We start from the raw sequence: 15,872 nt of genomic DNA, 5'->3' as shown, positions 1-15,872 counted from the left end.
TCGATTCCCAGACCATGCACACACACACACACACACACAAAAAGACATACATGAACAAATCATGAGGCTAAAAACTGCAGGCAAGAGAAGGAATTCAATAACAGGAGAGAACAGAGGTTATTTTCAGTTCCAAGTTACCAATACATAATAAACCTCAGGCAGGTCAGTTAATGGTCGAATCTACAGTTTTCTATGAAAATGGGAATCAAAGTCCTACTCTAAGTACTTTTCCCCCATATCCACTTATTTTGGGAGGTATTAATGGGCTTCATCTTTTTCAAAAGGAAGAAATAATTAAAATACTGAGAATTTACTTTACTAGCTTAAGAAATACATTTCAGAGACAAGAGATATCTGTAAGTTTCCTATGACAGCAATGACGGACCATGTTTTCTAGAGAAGATGCCTATAATGAGTACTTTTCCACTAGGGAAATAACAGTGTGAAGGCAATAATAACATAATAATAATAATAATATAATAATTGTAATAGTAATAACAATAAATAGCTATTGTGTGCTAGGAACACTAGCATGTGCGAATGCACAGGTTGCACAAAGACCAATAAAATCATAATTTCTATGGATGGAATCAAATCATCATTAATTTTTAACACTTCCTGATTCTAGTACACAGCCAAAATAAAGAATCATGCCTCAGGGCTTCAATTCCAGTAAAAATGTAAGAAAAACATTCAGACACCTCATAACAACTCACATTTTTAAGGGCATTTGCCATTTGAAAAATATTTCTAAATATGCAATATCTAATGTTATTTTCACAACCACCTTGGGAATTTAGTTTATTAATTTTTTTATCATTCATATATAAATATAGACATGACTAAGTGACGCATCTGTAACTACCATGTCACCCTCACACTACAAGGGTTTGTAGATCTGGGTAAGGCCTGAGAGTTTGCATTTCTAAAAAATTCCAGGTGACACAATTGAAGCTGGTCCATAGACTATCCTTTAATCTCCACTGTTTTTGAATATTTGAAACAAGATCATTGTAAAACCTCCAGATCTTGCATTTTCCTCTCATATTCATGATCTTTGAACACTCGGGGGCAGATCTGTTGACCTCCCAGCAAACAGAATTGAGGAGAGGAGGCAGGAGAAAAGAGCCCAGGATCCCTCAACCAGAGACAAACACTGAAAACAAGCAGTCCAGGGGATGCCTTTCATGGGTTTTCTCTCCCATCTTCACAGGCTCCAACTCTGAAGAGAATGGCTGCAGAAAATCACTCCACAGTGACAGAGTTCATTCTCGGGGGACTAACAAATCGCCCAGGACTCCAGCTCCCCCTCTTCCTCCTCTTCCTCGGGATCTACACGGTCACCATGGTGGGGAACCTGGGCATGATCACGCTAATCCGCATGAATCCTCAGCTTCACACCCCCATGTACTTCTTCCTCAGCAATTTGTCCCTTGTGGACATGTGCTACTCCTCTGTTATTACCCCTAAGATGCTGGTGAACTTTGTGTCAGAGAAGAACATCATCTCTTATGCAGGGTGCATGTCACAGCTCTATTTTTTCATTGTTTTTGTTGCTTCTGAATGTTACATGTTGACGGTGATGGCCTATGACCGCTACGTTGCCATCTGCAACCCTTTGCTTTATAACATCAGCATGTCCCATCAAGTCTGCTCCCTGCTGGTGGCTCTGGCCTACATCATGGGACTCATCGGCTCAACAGTAGAGACCATCCTCATGTTAAAGTTGTCCTATTGTAAGGTCCTCATCAGTCATTACTTCTGTGATATCGTCCCTCTCATGAAGCTCTCCTGCACTAGCACTTATGATATCCAGATGGTAGTTTTCTTTTTGGCTGGCTTCAACATTGTAGTCACTAGCTTAATGGTCCTTGTTTCCTATGCCTTCATCCTTTCCAGCATCCTCCACATCAGCACCACGGAGGGCAGGTCCAAAGCCTTCAGTACCTGCAGCTCCCACCTGGCAGCTGTGGGAATGTTCTACGGCTCTACTGCGTTCATGTACTTGAAGCCCTCCACAGCCAATTCCCTGGCCCAGGAGAACGTGGCCTCCGTGTTCTACACCACAGTGATCCCCATGCTGAACCCCCTGATCTACAGTCTGAGGAACAAGGAGGTCAAGGCTGCCCTGCAGAAAACACTGCGGATAAAATGATTTTGATGCGAAAGTTCTGATCCTTTCCATCTTAAATATAATCTGTCATCAATTCCAGAGAGAAGCCCTTGAATGTTGGTCCAACCAACTCTACATGCTTCTCTCTTCCTTCCCTCCCCCTCTTCTCTCTTGCTAACTCTTTGAAACTGGCTGATTTCAGTTCACACTTTCTTTCATATAGTATGTTTTCTGTCTCCTGAGTTTTTTTTTTTTTTTTTTTTTAAAGGAAAGACAGAGAGAAGGAAGGAAGGATAGAAGGAAGGAAGGAAGGAAGAAAGGGAAACATTTTTAAACATTTTCTTGTTTTTTATTGTATTCTGTTTCTCCGTTTTTGTTACATGGGCTGGGGCCGGGAATCGAACCGAGGTCCTCCGGCATAGCAGGCAAGCACTTTGCCCGCTGAGCCACCGCGGCCCGCCCTCCTGAGTTTTTGACAAACATTTAACTTATTGTAATTTGACATCAACTTTACACTTTCATCCTTGAGTTTGAAAGCCATTCATGGTTTTATTACCTTCTGTGGAGAAAATATTAGTAGATCCTATTCTTAATTTTGTAATAAGGAATACACAAGACAAAGAGGTAAATGTCAAGTTTATTGCTGTCTTCTCTTTCATGTCTATTTATAACCTTACCCAAGAACTTTTGCTTAATCCCTTTATTCACTTGTGTTAGAAACAATGATAATAATAATAACAGCAGCATATACTTTTTGGATGCTTACTATAAGCCAGACATTCTTCTTAGGGCTCCACATGCGTCATTTCGATGATACCTCACTATACCTCAATTAAACACCTAGAGACACTATTTTTATCCCCAATTCACAGGTACTGACATTTTGTTTAATAACTCACTTAGGGTTACATGGATGATGAACACACAACACTGGGATTCAACTCAGGTCATGATGACCCCAGAGCCCACACTCTTGGTTATCACATTAACACCTTCAGTTTAGATCTTCTCTGCACTGCTTATTGATTCTCCCTTAATTAAGTCCTTCCTAATATTAACTCAAATCACCTCCTTTATCACTGACAAACCTTTCTTCCTTTATAGGCAACTTCTACAAAATGGCTAAAATAAGATTGCACTGTGGTCATCAGTTTGACTTGGTTTGCCTGAGTCTTGCCCAGTTTTAACAAATCCTGTATCTCAGGAAATCACTATGTCTCAGGAAACCACTCAGCCCAGGCAACAAAATGATGTTTTGTCACCCTGAATTACACATTGCTGCAAGGTCCCCGGCCAAAATTCTTCCAAAAATCCATTTGTCTCTGGACAAAATTTCTTCCTCTATTGCATATAATTACATCAAGGATACACATTTTAGATTCAGCGGTCTTATACTGCAAAAAATTTAGGGGCATTTTCTGATCATTCAGCTATGTTTGGTTCAATATTGTATCAGTCAGTGTTTCATTATAGGAAATAGGAATCACTCCAAGTTTCTAAAGCAGAAATCGATCTAATATAGGAAATTACATGTATATATTTTCTTGAATGGTTGGACTAGTGCATCCAAAGCAATTAATTCCATAGTAGAGATGACCTAAAAGTTAGGAAGCTCCTGATGTTGCTGTCACTGCTGCCACCATGAAAAATGTCTCTCATACAGACAAATTGGCAGGCAAACAACAGCATTGTAGGATAGCATTCTAAATCAGAGATTCTACAAAATGATTATCACCTGGGAACTAATTAGAAATGAAAACTTTCAGCCTCACCAGACCTCCTGAATAATTGGGTAGGGCCCAGTACCTGTTTTCTAAGAAACCCTTAGGAGATTCTGTTACACACTCCCACCTTCCAAATCTAACTAATTCACATGCAGAACCCTACATGCCTGGAAATCTGAGAATTTTAATTTTTACCCTTTTAACCCTCTAACCAGAGAGACAGTGGAACTGATACGGAGAGTATTCCAGAGTAGCTACTTTACATATTTTCTCCTGACCTCTCTCCAGCAGCAGCTGAAAACTTCACCATTAAAGATCCCCTCTATTCCAAAGAACATGTAGAAATTAATCTTTTTTTAAAAAAGGGAGAAATGAAAGAGCAAAAAAAGGTGTGGTGCATTTGATTACATGAAACATTAAGATTTTTGTTCAGCACAAGTTACCAGAGATAAAGTTAATAGCAAATAATAGAATTGGAGAAGATATCTAACTAGCACATAAACACCTGAAAGTCCATAAGAAAATGACATCATCAACAACAGGGGTAAAACGGGCATAATATATAGAACAGACAATTTGCAGAAGAAAAACCTGAAGGGCCCCCGAGCATATGAAAAGATGCTCACTCGTTACTAATAAGAGGAGTGCAAATTAAAATAACAATGGGATATCTCTTCATATTTATAAAACTGGAAAAATATTTAAAATCTGGATGGTGTTAAATGTTTATGAGGATGTGGCAATTGAAGAACCCTCATGCATGTAGACTGTTCTGCAGAACAAAATGTTACTTAAGAAAAATACGTAAATGCATCTGCAGAATTTAGCAATCCTTGCCTTGGGATTCAAACTATGCTAGAACTATTTTCTCCAATGCCCACATGAAAGCATGTATAAAGATGCTGATTGTATAGGAAATTGGAGACAAAATGGGCACCCACCACTGGGGAGCAAAGGAATACCTTTAGCATCATGGATGGAAATTACAGCATAGTAATGTGTGGGAAAAGAAAGATAACAAAATATACAGCACATTATTTATGTATTTAAAAAATGCAAGCACATAAATCAACAAAAGCACATTTAGGAAGCCGAAACCCCGTAAGCACTTTAGAATGATGGTCCTGAGACATACGATGCATGAAAGTGAGTGTGATGGTTTGAAGCTTTATGTTCCACAGAAAAAGCATGTTCTGAAAGCTAATCCATTTTCTTGACTGTTTACCCATTGTAAGTAAATTCTTTGGTGAGCGGGATATTAAGGTGAGAAGTGTCACATCTCATTCGGGGTGGGTTTTAATCCCCTTAATGCAATCCTTTAAAGAGAATGAAACATAAACAGAGCAGAAACTGAGACCTCTCTGAAACTGAGAACAGAGAAACTGAGACAGGCACACAGAAGCTGAGAAAGAAATTCACAGATGGAGAAACCAAAAGCTGAAAACAGCAAACCCTGGGAGAGAAGGGAGAGAGCAGCCAATCCACCATGTGCCTTGTCATGTGGCAGAGTTGCTGAAGATCACCATTAGCCTGTCTTCAGAGCCCAGGTATTGTCTTGATGATACCTTGATTTGGACATATTCATAGCCTCAGAACTGTAAGCTTGTAAATTACACCCATTTCTAGTATATTGTATTTTGTAAAGGCCAACCCATTATCTGGTATGTTATATTTTGGCAACATTAGCAAACTAAAACAGTGAGGATTAAAAGAAAAGGAACAGATCCATCTTCCTACCCCAAATTATTGGCAGACCCTTCCAACATGAAAAAGTTAGAATGGCCATAGCCCAAACACCCCTAAAGACAGATAGAAAGGTCAAAGGTGATGGTGGAGTTCTACAGACAAGATAGGATTTAACAAATGAGTATGTTTGCTGTATCATTAAGTAGATATCTCTGTTAGTCTTCAGTATCTTAGAGCAGCCAGAAGTAAAAACCTAAAATCCTGGAATTGTAACACATGTCAAGCTCTGAAACACATTCTACAACTAATTATGGTGCTGTGCTTTGAAATTTAGTGCTTTTTGTATATATGTTATTTTTCACAAAAAGGAAAAAAAAAGTCAATTGCGATAATAAAAAATATTTAAGCCTTCTAGCCTCCTATTTTCTGGAGCAGTAAGAAGGAAAAATCTGACAGGATTTGTTCTGTAACTACTTGTTCAGGGGTCCTTTAGGAACTATTGCTTTTTTATTTCATGGCTTTGTATATACGATATATTATACAATTTAAAAAGTTATTTTAAAAAAGGAACAAAAATAAAAATTCCTTTTCCTAGATCCACCTCTCCATCTACATCACTCAACTTAGGGCACACCCAAGATGCCCTAGATAAGAGGGTGACACTGCTCTGTTGAACAGAGATAACAGGTAGGCCAGCCCTTAATAACTGTGGGGCTTGTCGAAGGATTACAGATGAAGCCCCACACACCAAATATCTGAATATATAAAAGTTATGAACCAAGTAAACAAAAAGTTAAATATTTTCTTTCCTTCTACCTTTACATATATACCATCATAGCAAGCTAAAGAGCCAGGCTCAGATTTAGAAATCTCAGATTTCTGGGTTCCATATCAGAATGTGGTACTAGGAGAAGAGTTTCCTACCTCCTGGTCCCCTGCCCACAGTGACAGCTTCCCACCTTCCACTTTCCAATCCTAGGTCTTCTCCACTCTACAAGGGGCCTCACACACACACACAGGAGCATCTTCACGTCCGAATTCCATCCACAGCCCTTAAACACAGCTGCAACCTGGCTATGTGGGTCTGAGGGTGAACAACCATCTGTGCGGTCAGCCTTGCGATAGTGAGTCAGGGGAGAGCCTCTAAGTAGGGCAGGGTATTTAGGCAGGGAATTGGGTTATGCCCAACACTGAAAGCAAAGTCTAGAAGGGGGAGGGGACAGGTTCTGATTTGGTGCATCCTTGTGGTCCCATGTATTATGCATCCCATGTGGAGAGGCACAACCAGAGAAAGGTCAGGTTAGGGCAGAGGATAAGAGCTGGGAAAGAACAACTATGTAAGAGACAGAATCAATTCCTTGAGTCCAAAGTGAGAATTTCTGTTGCTTTAAATATGAAAACCTGCAGTTTTGACTGAAGAGAAGATGAGTGATGTAGGAATGTTTTCACTTTCTGCCCCTTTTGCCCTCTCCTTACAATTCCAAGCACAAGTTTGAAAAGTTCAACGAGCCCGTGGGATCCCCTTGCAGACCAGCAAGGCTGGCTGGGCTGTGCTAGCACGTGCAGAGGCAGACCCAGTCCACTTTTCACAAGCAAGGCAGCAGCCGCTCAGACAGGCCCGTGTCCAAGGGTGCTCAGGGACCTGGCCTGAAACAAGAATGAGAATTGCCAAAAGACCTAAATACATCACAACCTCAGGCTCCTCCTCTTCTCACCCCCATACCAGGACAACAACGTGAAGGAGGAGCTCTCAGAACATTCAGTCCCAGGGCTCTGTATTAGTAAAAGGACAGAAAAGATGTTAAAATACAGCCACGCACCCATGCTCTGTCTAGTGATACCTGAGTAGGATCCTACAGTCCTTTTTTTCCCTTTCCTAGAAGGAAAATCGCTCTGATAATGAAAGAGCGGACAACCCTGAAACTATAACCTTGTATCACTGTTATACTATAAAATAAAAGCCTCGTCCCTTAGTGCTGAAATTTCTTGACAGCACTGACCTAAGGCCTAATAGCTAATCAAGACATGCCCTAATATTCCTCTCCAATCAAGAAAGGAAATGCCGTCTTTCCACAGTAGAGCAATCATAACATATTTTAAAAGTTGTTTAAGAAGAGCCATAAAAAACATCATTTTTCATACATTTTCACATTCAAAAATTGCAACAACAAATACAAATTGCTCCCAGAGTCTGCCTAGAATCCTAGGGAAGAAAGGGCCGACGGATACTCTCCCAAGGAGGAATTGCTCATTGTGTTCACACATAAAGAACTCTGACTACTCTCAGGCACAATTTCACTTAAATCTTGGACTACTTAAACTCAAAGTATGAGTTCGATTCCTATTCTACACCCCTTTTGATAAATGCAAAAGATTGAAATTTTACAGAGCATGTGCTTTGAACACAGGGGATTATATGAGAAATAAATAACAAAAACATATCTGAGAAAAAAAGATCACATATTAAATAATTTATTTCTAAATAAGAAATTGGTCAAAGAAGAGGAAATCACAGGGAAGATGGTAAAATAATTTGGATGAAAAAATAAAGAAAACAAAAATTACTTTCCCTATTTCCTGGGAAAATAAATAATCAGAAGTCTAGACAAAATGTTATTCACAAAAGTGGTAATCACAGCTTTACTTATAGTAATAAAACCTTGGGGACAATGATGCATTTTAATATTCACCGACAGAAAAGAAAAGCTTAAATAAAATATATCTACATGATAAATCCATGGGAAATTGTAACTCGAAATATTTAACAAGGAAAAAATGCTCACATTATAATGATAAGTTAAATGGCATTTCATAGCATGGTATATAGAGGATGAACCAATTGGAAGAAAATTTCATAATGCAGTTGTTATTCTCCTTTGCTGAATTGTGAATGATGCAGCTCTATCAGTTACCTATTGCTGTATAACAATCACAAAACCCCACTGGCATACAACAATGATACTTGTTATCATTTTTTTTTGGCCAGGGTTTACATGACAAATTCCATAGACTGGTTGGGTTAAATAACAAGAATTACTTGTCTAAAAGTTTTGTAGTCTTGAAGCCCAAAATCAAGGTATCAGCAGGGTCATGCTTTCTCTGAAGCCTGTACCATTCTGAAGGTGGCTTGCGGGCAACCCATAACTCAATCTTTGGTCCCCTCACTTGCCCATCTGTTTTTCTTTGTCTCCTCCTCACTCTTATACATTGCATCCAATTTTCTTCTGCTTACAAGAAGTCCAGTTATATTGTATTAAGATCTACCCTGATGAGCTTGGCTACATTTTAATAAGATCTTCAAAGATCCTGTTTACAAATTGGTTCACATCAACAGAACCAGAAGTCATGCCTTGAACATGTCTTTGTGGGGGACATGATTCAATTCATATCACTCACATATCTACACTTTGATTGTGGTGGCTGAGCTCATCTGGCACACATGAGTAGCTCTGATTTGGGGTGGGGTGAGTGTCTGCTCCACAAGTGCTCATTGGGAGAATGGGTTGGAAAGGCTACCACTTATCCAGGCGAAGCTCTTCTCAAAAGGCAGTGGCTGATGCACAACAGGGAAAGCTCCACCTTACAAGCCCACTCCCAGCCCCTGCTATTACACAACTGCTAATATACAAGTGACTGAAATGGGTCACACGGTCAAGCCGAATGTCAATGGGCAGGGAAATGTGTTCTACCAGGGCAAGGACATGGATACATGACACCGGTGATCTTTTCTCTCATACATATGTTTTCACAGCACAAATTTACAACAGTAAATTTGAGCAGCTACAAAAAGAAAAAGAAAATAAGACTTGAAAATTTTTCTAAAAATACGTTAACTAAACATATAGAAAAGTTTTCTGAATGGAAAATACTTATAACCCTGGTGCTTCCAGCTATCGAGGGCTCTGACTTTGCCACAGCATCCACCAAATAGAAATGGAGCTGGTGCAAAACATGAGGTAGGGCAGGATGTCTGGGGATCCTAATGTTTCTCCAGGTTTGCAGGGTTGGAGACCACAGGATACATCCAATCTAAAAATGTCTCTGGTCTCTCTCATGTTTCTTAGCCATATATCTTCCTACACTCCTTAGTAAGTGGTTACTCTTCTTTTTTACCCCTGTAATGCTTGCTGCTTCATCCTATTTTAATCTGTATCTATTGTAAGAATCATTCTTAAAGATGCGTTTATAAAAGTTTAAAATTAGAAGTGGCTCCAGATATATGTAAATAGAGCAGGGGACATAAATACTTAAACATACATCTAATATCTCTATAGGATTCTTAAGAAAAATCGTGCAATTACTTTTTCTAGCAAAGAGAATTTAAGAATGAAATTTCTAAACAGGAGGAAGAGATCTTTTCACTGTATAACCTCCACTTACACTGTTCAATGTGTAAGTATTCCATACTACTTAACCAAAATATATCATTTTTAAAACAAAAGTTAGATTTGAGCTCATTTTTCTCATGCCTATGCAGAGGCCCAGAAAAATGAAGTTATTTGCCTAACATCATTTAAAAACTATAGGAAGTGCTAATAACTAGATGGAGTCCAGCAGGGAGAGAACTTAGATTTATGGAGTGTCTGCCATTGATTTCTCTCAGAAACCTCAAGAGAGGAAAATTGCTGTCTTCCTTTTAAAAACAAAGAAAATAATATTTAGAGACATTACATAATTTGCTCAGTCATTCAACTTCTAACCAACCGAACTGCAATGCAATACTGACTCTACTATGTGGCTTAAAAGTACTAGAGGCTACACCCCAACCTCATATGGCCTCTCCACTTCAACCAGCTTATTAAACCCAACAGAAAACTCAGTTTTCCTCCCTGTCCTATTCTGATTAAGTAACATTCTCAATCTTAGGATGTCATTCCCACTGATCTGTTTCATACCAAAGAGCAAAGCTAAACACTCATCCAAACTATGTTGTTTCCCAAAAGAAGAGAACTTTCCCAAGGAAAAGTTCATAAACCGAAGTGTCTCCCCATCACATGAACATGTTAATGTTTTCAGAAGAAACTTTGTCATTCACGAAGCATTTACAAGAAAAAGTTCTCATGTATGACATAAACCTGCACCTCACTTTACCAAATGATGTGGATTTACAAACCAGCACTGAGATAAACTGTCTTTTTCCCACATAAGCCTGTATGGGAAGTACTATTTACTGTGCCAGAAAATTCTGTGCAAGTTGCCTCTTCTAATAATGAACTGCTTGGCGTTGCCTGATAAGTAGATAGATCCTGAAGTTATTTACTGCTCCTTTAAAGCTTCCAGACACTTAGATAATTGTCCTGAGCCACAAGTTTCTGAGTCATAGCACAGATTTTCCCTTTCTTAAAGGAAAGCGCTCTAAATTATGACACACTTAGTCTTAAAATGTTGTATGTAACTTTAACTACCCATGTTTAAAACGAGACAGGCTCCCTAGACTTCCAGCACTACCTCAGGAATTCTCATACTAATTGCTATCTGGGACTTAACATACCTGCCACTCACACACCCCAATCTTCCCACACTTCTCTTGTCTTTTGGCCAAAAACAACGTAAGAAATTTTTTCACCTCCTATCCTCTTGAAAAAAATTGTAATCATCACGGTTATTTGTTGAGAAGCTACATGAAATGACTGTGAAAAGAATCAAATTTCAAATACTAAATACTACACTTTTAAATTAAATTTGCAAGGGCAGCAATGGAGCAAAGAAACAGGCATACAGAAAAACAGAGTAAATTGGAATTGAAGGGCCTGACTACAGTCCCATCTGTGGCCCCTGCTGGTTGTTTGTCTTTGGGAAAAGACATGCCTGAGTCTCTGATATACAGGTCCATTAAGCCTGTATATCTTAAATGATTCATAATATCCATTCAAAATTAATTGATCTATGCTTGCTGAAACAATTTTCATAAAATAAAGAATGCCTTGAAAACAATTATCCAAATGTAAGGAAGTAAAATTCATTCCTGTACGTGAGAGAAAAAACTGGAACTTGGATCCCTCATTTAAAACACCCATGTACACACACACACACACACACACACACACACTAATAAATAAAGCACTGGATCTTCTTCCTCAATTGCTCCTCCTTTCTTAAGAAAATGTGTTTCTATTCATGGTTTTTCTCAGGCCAACTTTGACATCCTTGTTCCTCAAACTATAGATTAGTGGGTTTAACATGGGTACTACAATGGTATAAAACAGGGAGAACACTTTTCCTTGGTCAAGGGGCAAAATGGAAGGTGGTTTAAGATACACAAAAGCCCCGGAACCAAAGAAAAGGGAAACCACAATTAGGTGGGAGCTGCAAGTACTAAAGGCTTTGGACCTACCCTCCTTGGAGTGAATATGGAGAATGTTGGAGAGAATTAGAGCGTAAGAGATAAAGATGGTGACAATGGGCACCCCAATGTCAATGGCCACAAAAATAAAGACCACCAGCTCATTCACATATGTGCTATTGCAGGAGATCTCAAGGAGAGGAAAGATGTCACACATGAAATGATTGACAAGGTTGTCGGCACAGAAGGTCAGACTTGCTACACTCCCTGTATGGGCAATGGCCCCCAAAAGCCCCATCACATAAACACCTAACAAAAGGAATAGACACACTTGCGGAGACATGGTAACTGTGTACAACAATGGTTTACAGATGGCAACATAGCGGTCATACGCCATTGCTGACAAGACAAAGGACTCAGAGATGACAAGGAAACAGAAGAAAAAGAGTTGTGTCATACACCCTGCATGCAATATGATATTCTCCTTTGAGACAAAACTCACAAGCATTTTGGGAGTGATGGTAGTGGAGTAACAGAAATCTATTAAGGAGAGGTTGAAGAGGAAAAAGTACATGGGAGTGTGGAGGTGAGAATTCAGTCCAATCAGAGTTATCAAGCCCAGGTTTCCCACCACAGTGATGATATAGATGCACAGAAACAAGAAGAAAAGAGGGATCTGGAGACCCGGCAAGTCCGTTAAGCCTGAGAGGAGAAACTCAGTCACAGAAGAGTTCGTAGCTGCCATTTTCCTCTGGTGGGGTCTGTGAGAAAAACAGAAAGAACCAGTTAGAGTGAAAACCTCACTATCACCCTCCCAGGATCCCACCACCATTCTTGATAACAGATTCCACAGACAGAGATGTGAAACTCTGGTCTTTACGAATTGCTAGGCTAGAATACAATGTGGGTGAACTTTGTCTCCACGATGACAGCTGGTACACCTAAGGAGAGGGGTGCTAAAAATACACTGGATGACTTTTTAAATTTTAAGTCGGTTCCTTTTCTGTGACCTTTCCTCTCCTGCCTCTGCTTCAGTTGTTGACACCTGTCCTCTTCTCAGAAGGAATTCTGACAGGTAGAAGCCACTGTGATGATGCTCAGGGCTTCCACCTCTGGGTCAGTGCTGGACTAGCTGGAAGATAAAGTTGTGTTATTTTCCCAGAAATAATAATTTTGTAAAGCTATCACTTATTTAGTGTCTACTATGAGAGAATCTGGTCTAAATTCTATGTGACAATGTTATGTTCCCTATGTTACAGATGAGATACCTGAGACTAAATCATTAGCATGGAGTAAAATACTCCTAAATTGCAGCAATAAGATGATCTCAGGTCATGTGGCTCCCATGGTTTGTGCTTTTCACCACCACACTACATGACGGTCCAAGATCAGGCAGGCACTCACTTGTCTTGAGTTTAGAACCTCGAGGCTACACTGCACTCACTGTCTCTTATCCACAATTTTCCTCCAGAAATGGCCCTTGGGAACAGAGAATGACAGCATTGAATTCAGAACCCTCTGCTCCCAGTCCTGATCAAAGGATCAGAACCTCAAATTTATGCTAGAACTCTTCCACAACAAAACATCATTTCTAATTGTTGGATTGCTCTAAGCCCTTGTCCAGCTTCCAGGGAAAAGATGGAACTTTTTCCAGACTAGTGAATCAAAAGCATCACAGGAGGATTTTATTCTAGATTAGAGATGTCAGCAACATGCTTGTTACAGTATAAACTCCCTTTGGATGATTACCTTAGAGACTGCCATCCCTAAGCAAGAAGGAATGTTTTGTTTGTACCATGATGTTAATAATTTGTCCTTTAATGACTCAATTATTACATTCAACTAACATCTATTCAGCACTATGAAGAGCAAATCATTTTGAAAAAAATAATTATCATTACCATTTCTTGAGCATTGAATATTACCTGAAAGCCAAGATCCAAAAGCAATATATAAATATAACTTTGTTTACTCTTCACAATAATGATATTCATTTTAAAGGTAGGGTGCTGACAAAGACAACAGGCTTCAGAAACCCCAGTGGTGCTATGTCTCTCTGCTTCTATATCTCTTATTTAGCAACCAGTATAAACTGCCTCCTTATGAGAGCACTAGTAAAAATCCGAAAAGTAGGGTCCTTGCCACCTGGGACCTAAAAGTCTGGTAAAAAAAATTTTTTAATTTTCATAAAAATGAAATGACTTTAATTTTAAAAAGTGATTACGGCCAGGAAGGGTAAACAATAAGGCAAATATAATTTAGAAGGGGACATTCAATGATTTATCCACATTACAATTAAATCCAGGAATTGTACTGCTCCCAGCTTAGAAAGGAAAGAAGATTTCATTGATTCCCTTCCCCTATCTTTTCATGGAATGGAAACTTGATTGTAATAAAGAATCCAAATTAGATAATTGCTCATATCCTCTTCCAAGATCAACATTTCTCTGAATTTATAACTAACCAAAATTCCCCATAACTGTCCTGACTTCTACCCACATTTCTTTGAGTACTTGCCCCAACTGAATTTCTACCTGCTCAATGCTCTCAAACTGAATCCTAGTATATCCTTTTCCAGTGCAGGATCAGACATTAGTTTTTTTTTTTCTTTAGTTTTGTTTTTTTTTCTTTACTATTTTCTACTACCTATCCTAACCTCTGCCTTCTCTACTCAATATTTCAATATCTCAGATACTTTTTGTTTTAGTTTCTTAGAGTTACCATTACAACATTACAGTTGGCTTAAAACAAGTGTAATTTATTGTCTCAGTTCTGGGTGCTAGAAATCCAGACAAAAGCGTCATCAAGACCATACTTCCTCTGAAATCTTTAAGGTTCTCATGGTAGCTTGTTGCCAATATATGGCATTCTGTGGCTTGTTTAATAACCCAATCTCTATCTCTGTCACCTTGCTGTCTTCTCTCTGTTTTTCTGTTTCCAATTGTCCTCTCCTCAAATGGGCAGAAACTATACCGGATCGGGCCCAACCTAATCCAGTCTGTCCTGATCTTAACTAAAAGTATCTCAAAAATGCTATTTCTAAAATGAATCATATTTACAATCCTGGGAGATAGGAAGTGAACATATCTTTTTGAAGTATACAATTCAATGCATAACATTACACCCTGTGGCCCTTCCCACCTGCAAAAGGACATTCACCAGATCCCATCAGCCGCAAAAGTACTAAGCCAACCAGCATCAACTCTGAAGTCTAGATTTCATCTTCTAAATCATCTAAAACAAGTACAGATGAGACTCTAGGTATAATTCATTGTAAGGCAAAATTCATCTCCATCAGTGGACAGGTAAAACGATCAAAGTAGTTATTTGCTACCAAACACAATATGAGACTGGCATAGGATTGACTTTCCCATTCTAGAAGGAAGGAATTTGAAAGAAAAGGGGTCATGAGTCCCAAATGAATCCAAAATCCTGCAGTGAAAATCCATTAGATTCCATGGTCTATGAGTAATCTGTGGTTCAGTGCTCTGTCCTTCTGACTTCTGGAGTGGCAGCCCCCCATCTCTGAATGCCAGGTGGTGGCCCCACTCTAGGGCTCAGACTTTCACACCATGGCCCTGCTCTGAGAATTATTCTTCCTCATTTTCTCATATCTCTGTCACTTTCAGTAAAGCCTAGCCATGCTTCTGCTGACAATCCTCCATAACCATGTTGATCTCTCATGCAATTCACCAGGGTTGAATTCATCAGTAAGGAGGGTCCTACACAGATATTTCCTAGACACCACATTTTTAATCCTGGCTTCTTCCAAGATTATTGATTAGATCCGTCAGTCCTGTGCCTAATCTTCTTTGAGCAAATGGTTGTCCAGTGACATCCCTTGGCCCTATTTCCAGAATACAATATATGGATAGGCCATCAATTTCTCAAATCATAAATTGCTGGTTTCTTTTTGCTTAACAGTTCAAGTTTCAAATTTTGAAAAAAAAAAGAAATTTTATTTCTTTACTTTCACATTTTACAATAGGCGGCACAGATAAACCAGGCTGAACCATCCATACTTCTCTCAGCTAAATATCCAAGTTCAAGTTCTGTCTTTCATCCA

General features: G+C 39.1%; 2 protein-coding genes across 4 annotated transcripts in view; one reads left to right on the top strand and one right to left on the bottom strand.

The window, feature by feature from the left end:
* The first annotated feature begins 1,231 nt into the window (after window positions 1–1,231).
* On the top strand, window positions 1,232–2,231 carry LOC143643189 (olfactory receptor 8A1-like). The gene has a single exon (XM_077111949.1). It carries the CDS (start codon window positions 1,232–1,234, stop codon window positions 2,153–2,155), a length of 924 nt encoding a protein of 307 aa, XP_076968064.1. The 3' UTR covers window positions 2,156–2,231.
* A 9,387-nt stretch (window positions 2,232–11,618) lies between these two features.
* The window catches only part of LOC143643187 (olfactory receptor 8B12-like), a 142,003-nt gene continuing 137,749 nt past the window's right edge, over window positions 11,619–15,872 (bottom strand). For all 3 annotated transcript variants that reach the window (XM_077111945.1, XM_077111944.1, XM_077111946.1), the window contains one exon: window positions 11,619–12,567. In XM_077111945.1, the coding sequence (XP_076968060.1) occupies window positions 11,619–12,551 (933 nt within the window). In that variant the 5' untranslated portion in view covers window positions 12,552–12,567. The remainder of the gene's footprint in view (window positions 12,568–15,872) is intronic.

Source organism: Tamandua tetradactyla, chromosome 8, assembly GCF_023851605.1.
Source record: "Tamandua tetradactyla isolate mTamTet1 chromosome 8, mTamTet1.pri, whole genome shotgun sequence".
NCBI lineage: Eukaryota > Metazoa > Chordata > Mammalia > Pilosa > Myrmecophagidae > Tamandua > Tamandua tetradactyla.
This window is presented reverse-complemented; position numbering and strand designations above follow the sequence as displayed.

Excerpts from the sequence above, each read along its gene's own strand:
- LOC143643189 (XM_077111949.1), top strand. The coding sequence starts at position 1,232 with ATGGCTGCAGAAAATCACTCCACAGTGACAGAGTTCATTCTCGGGGGA.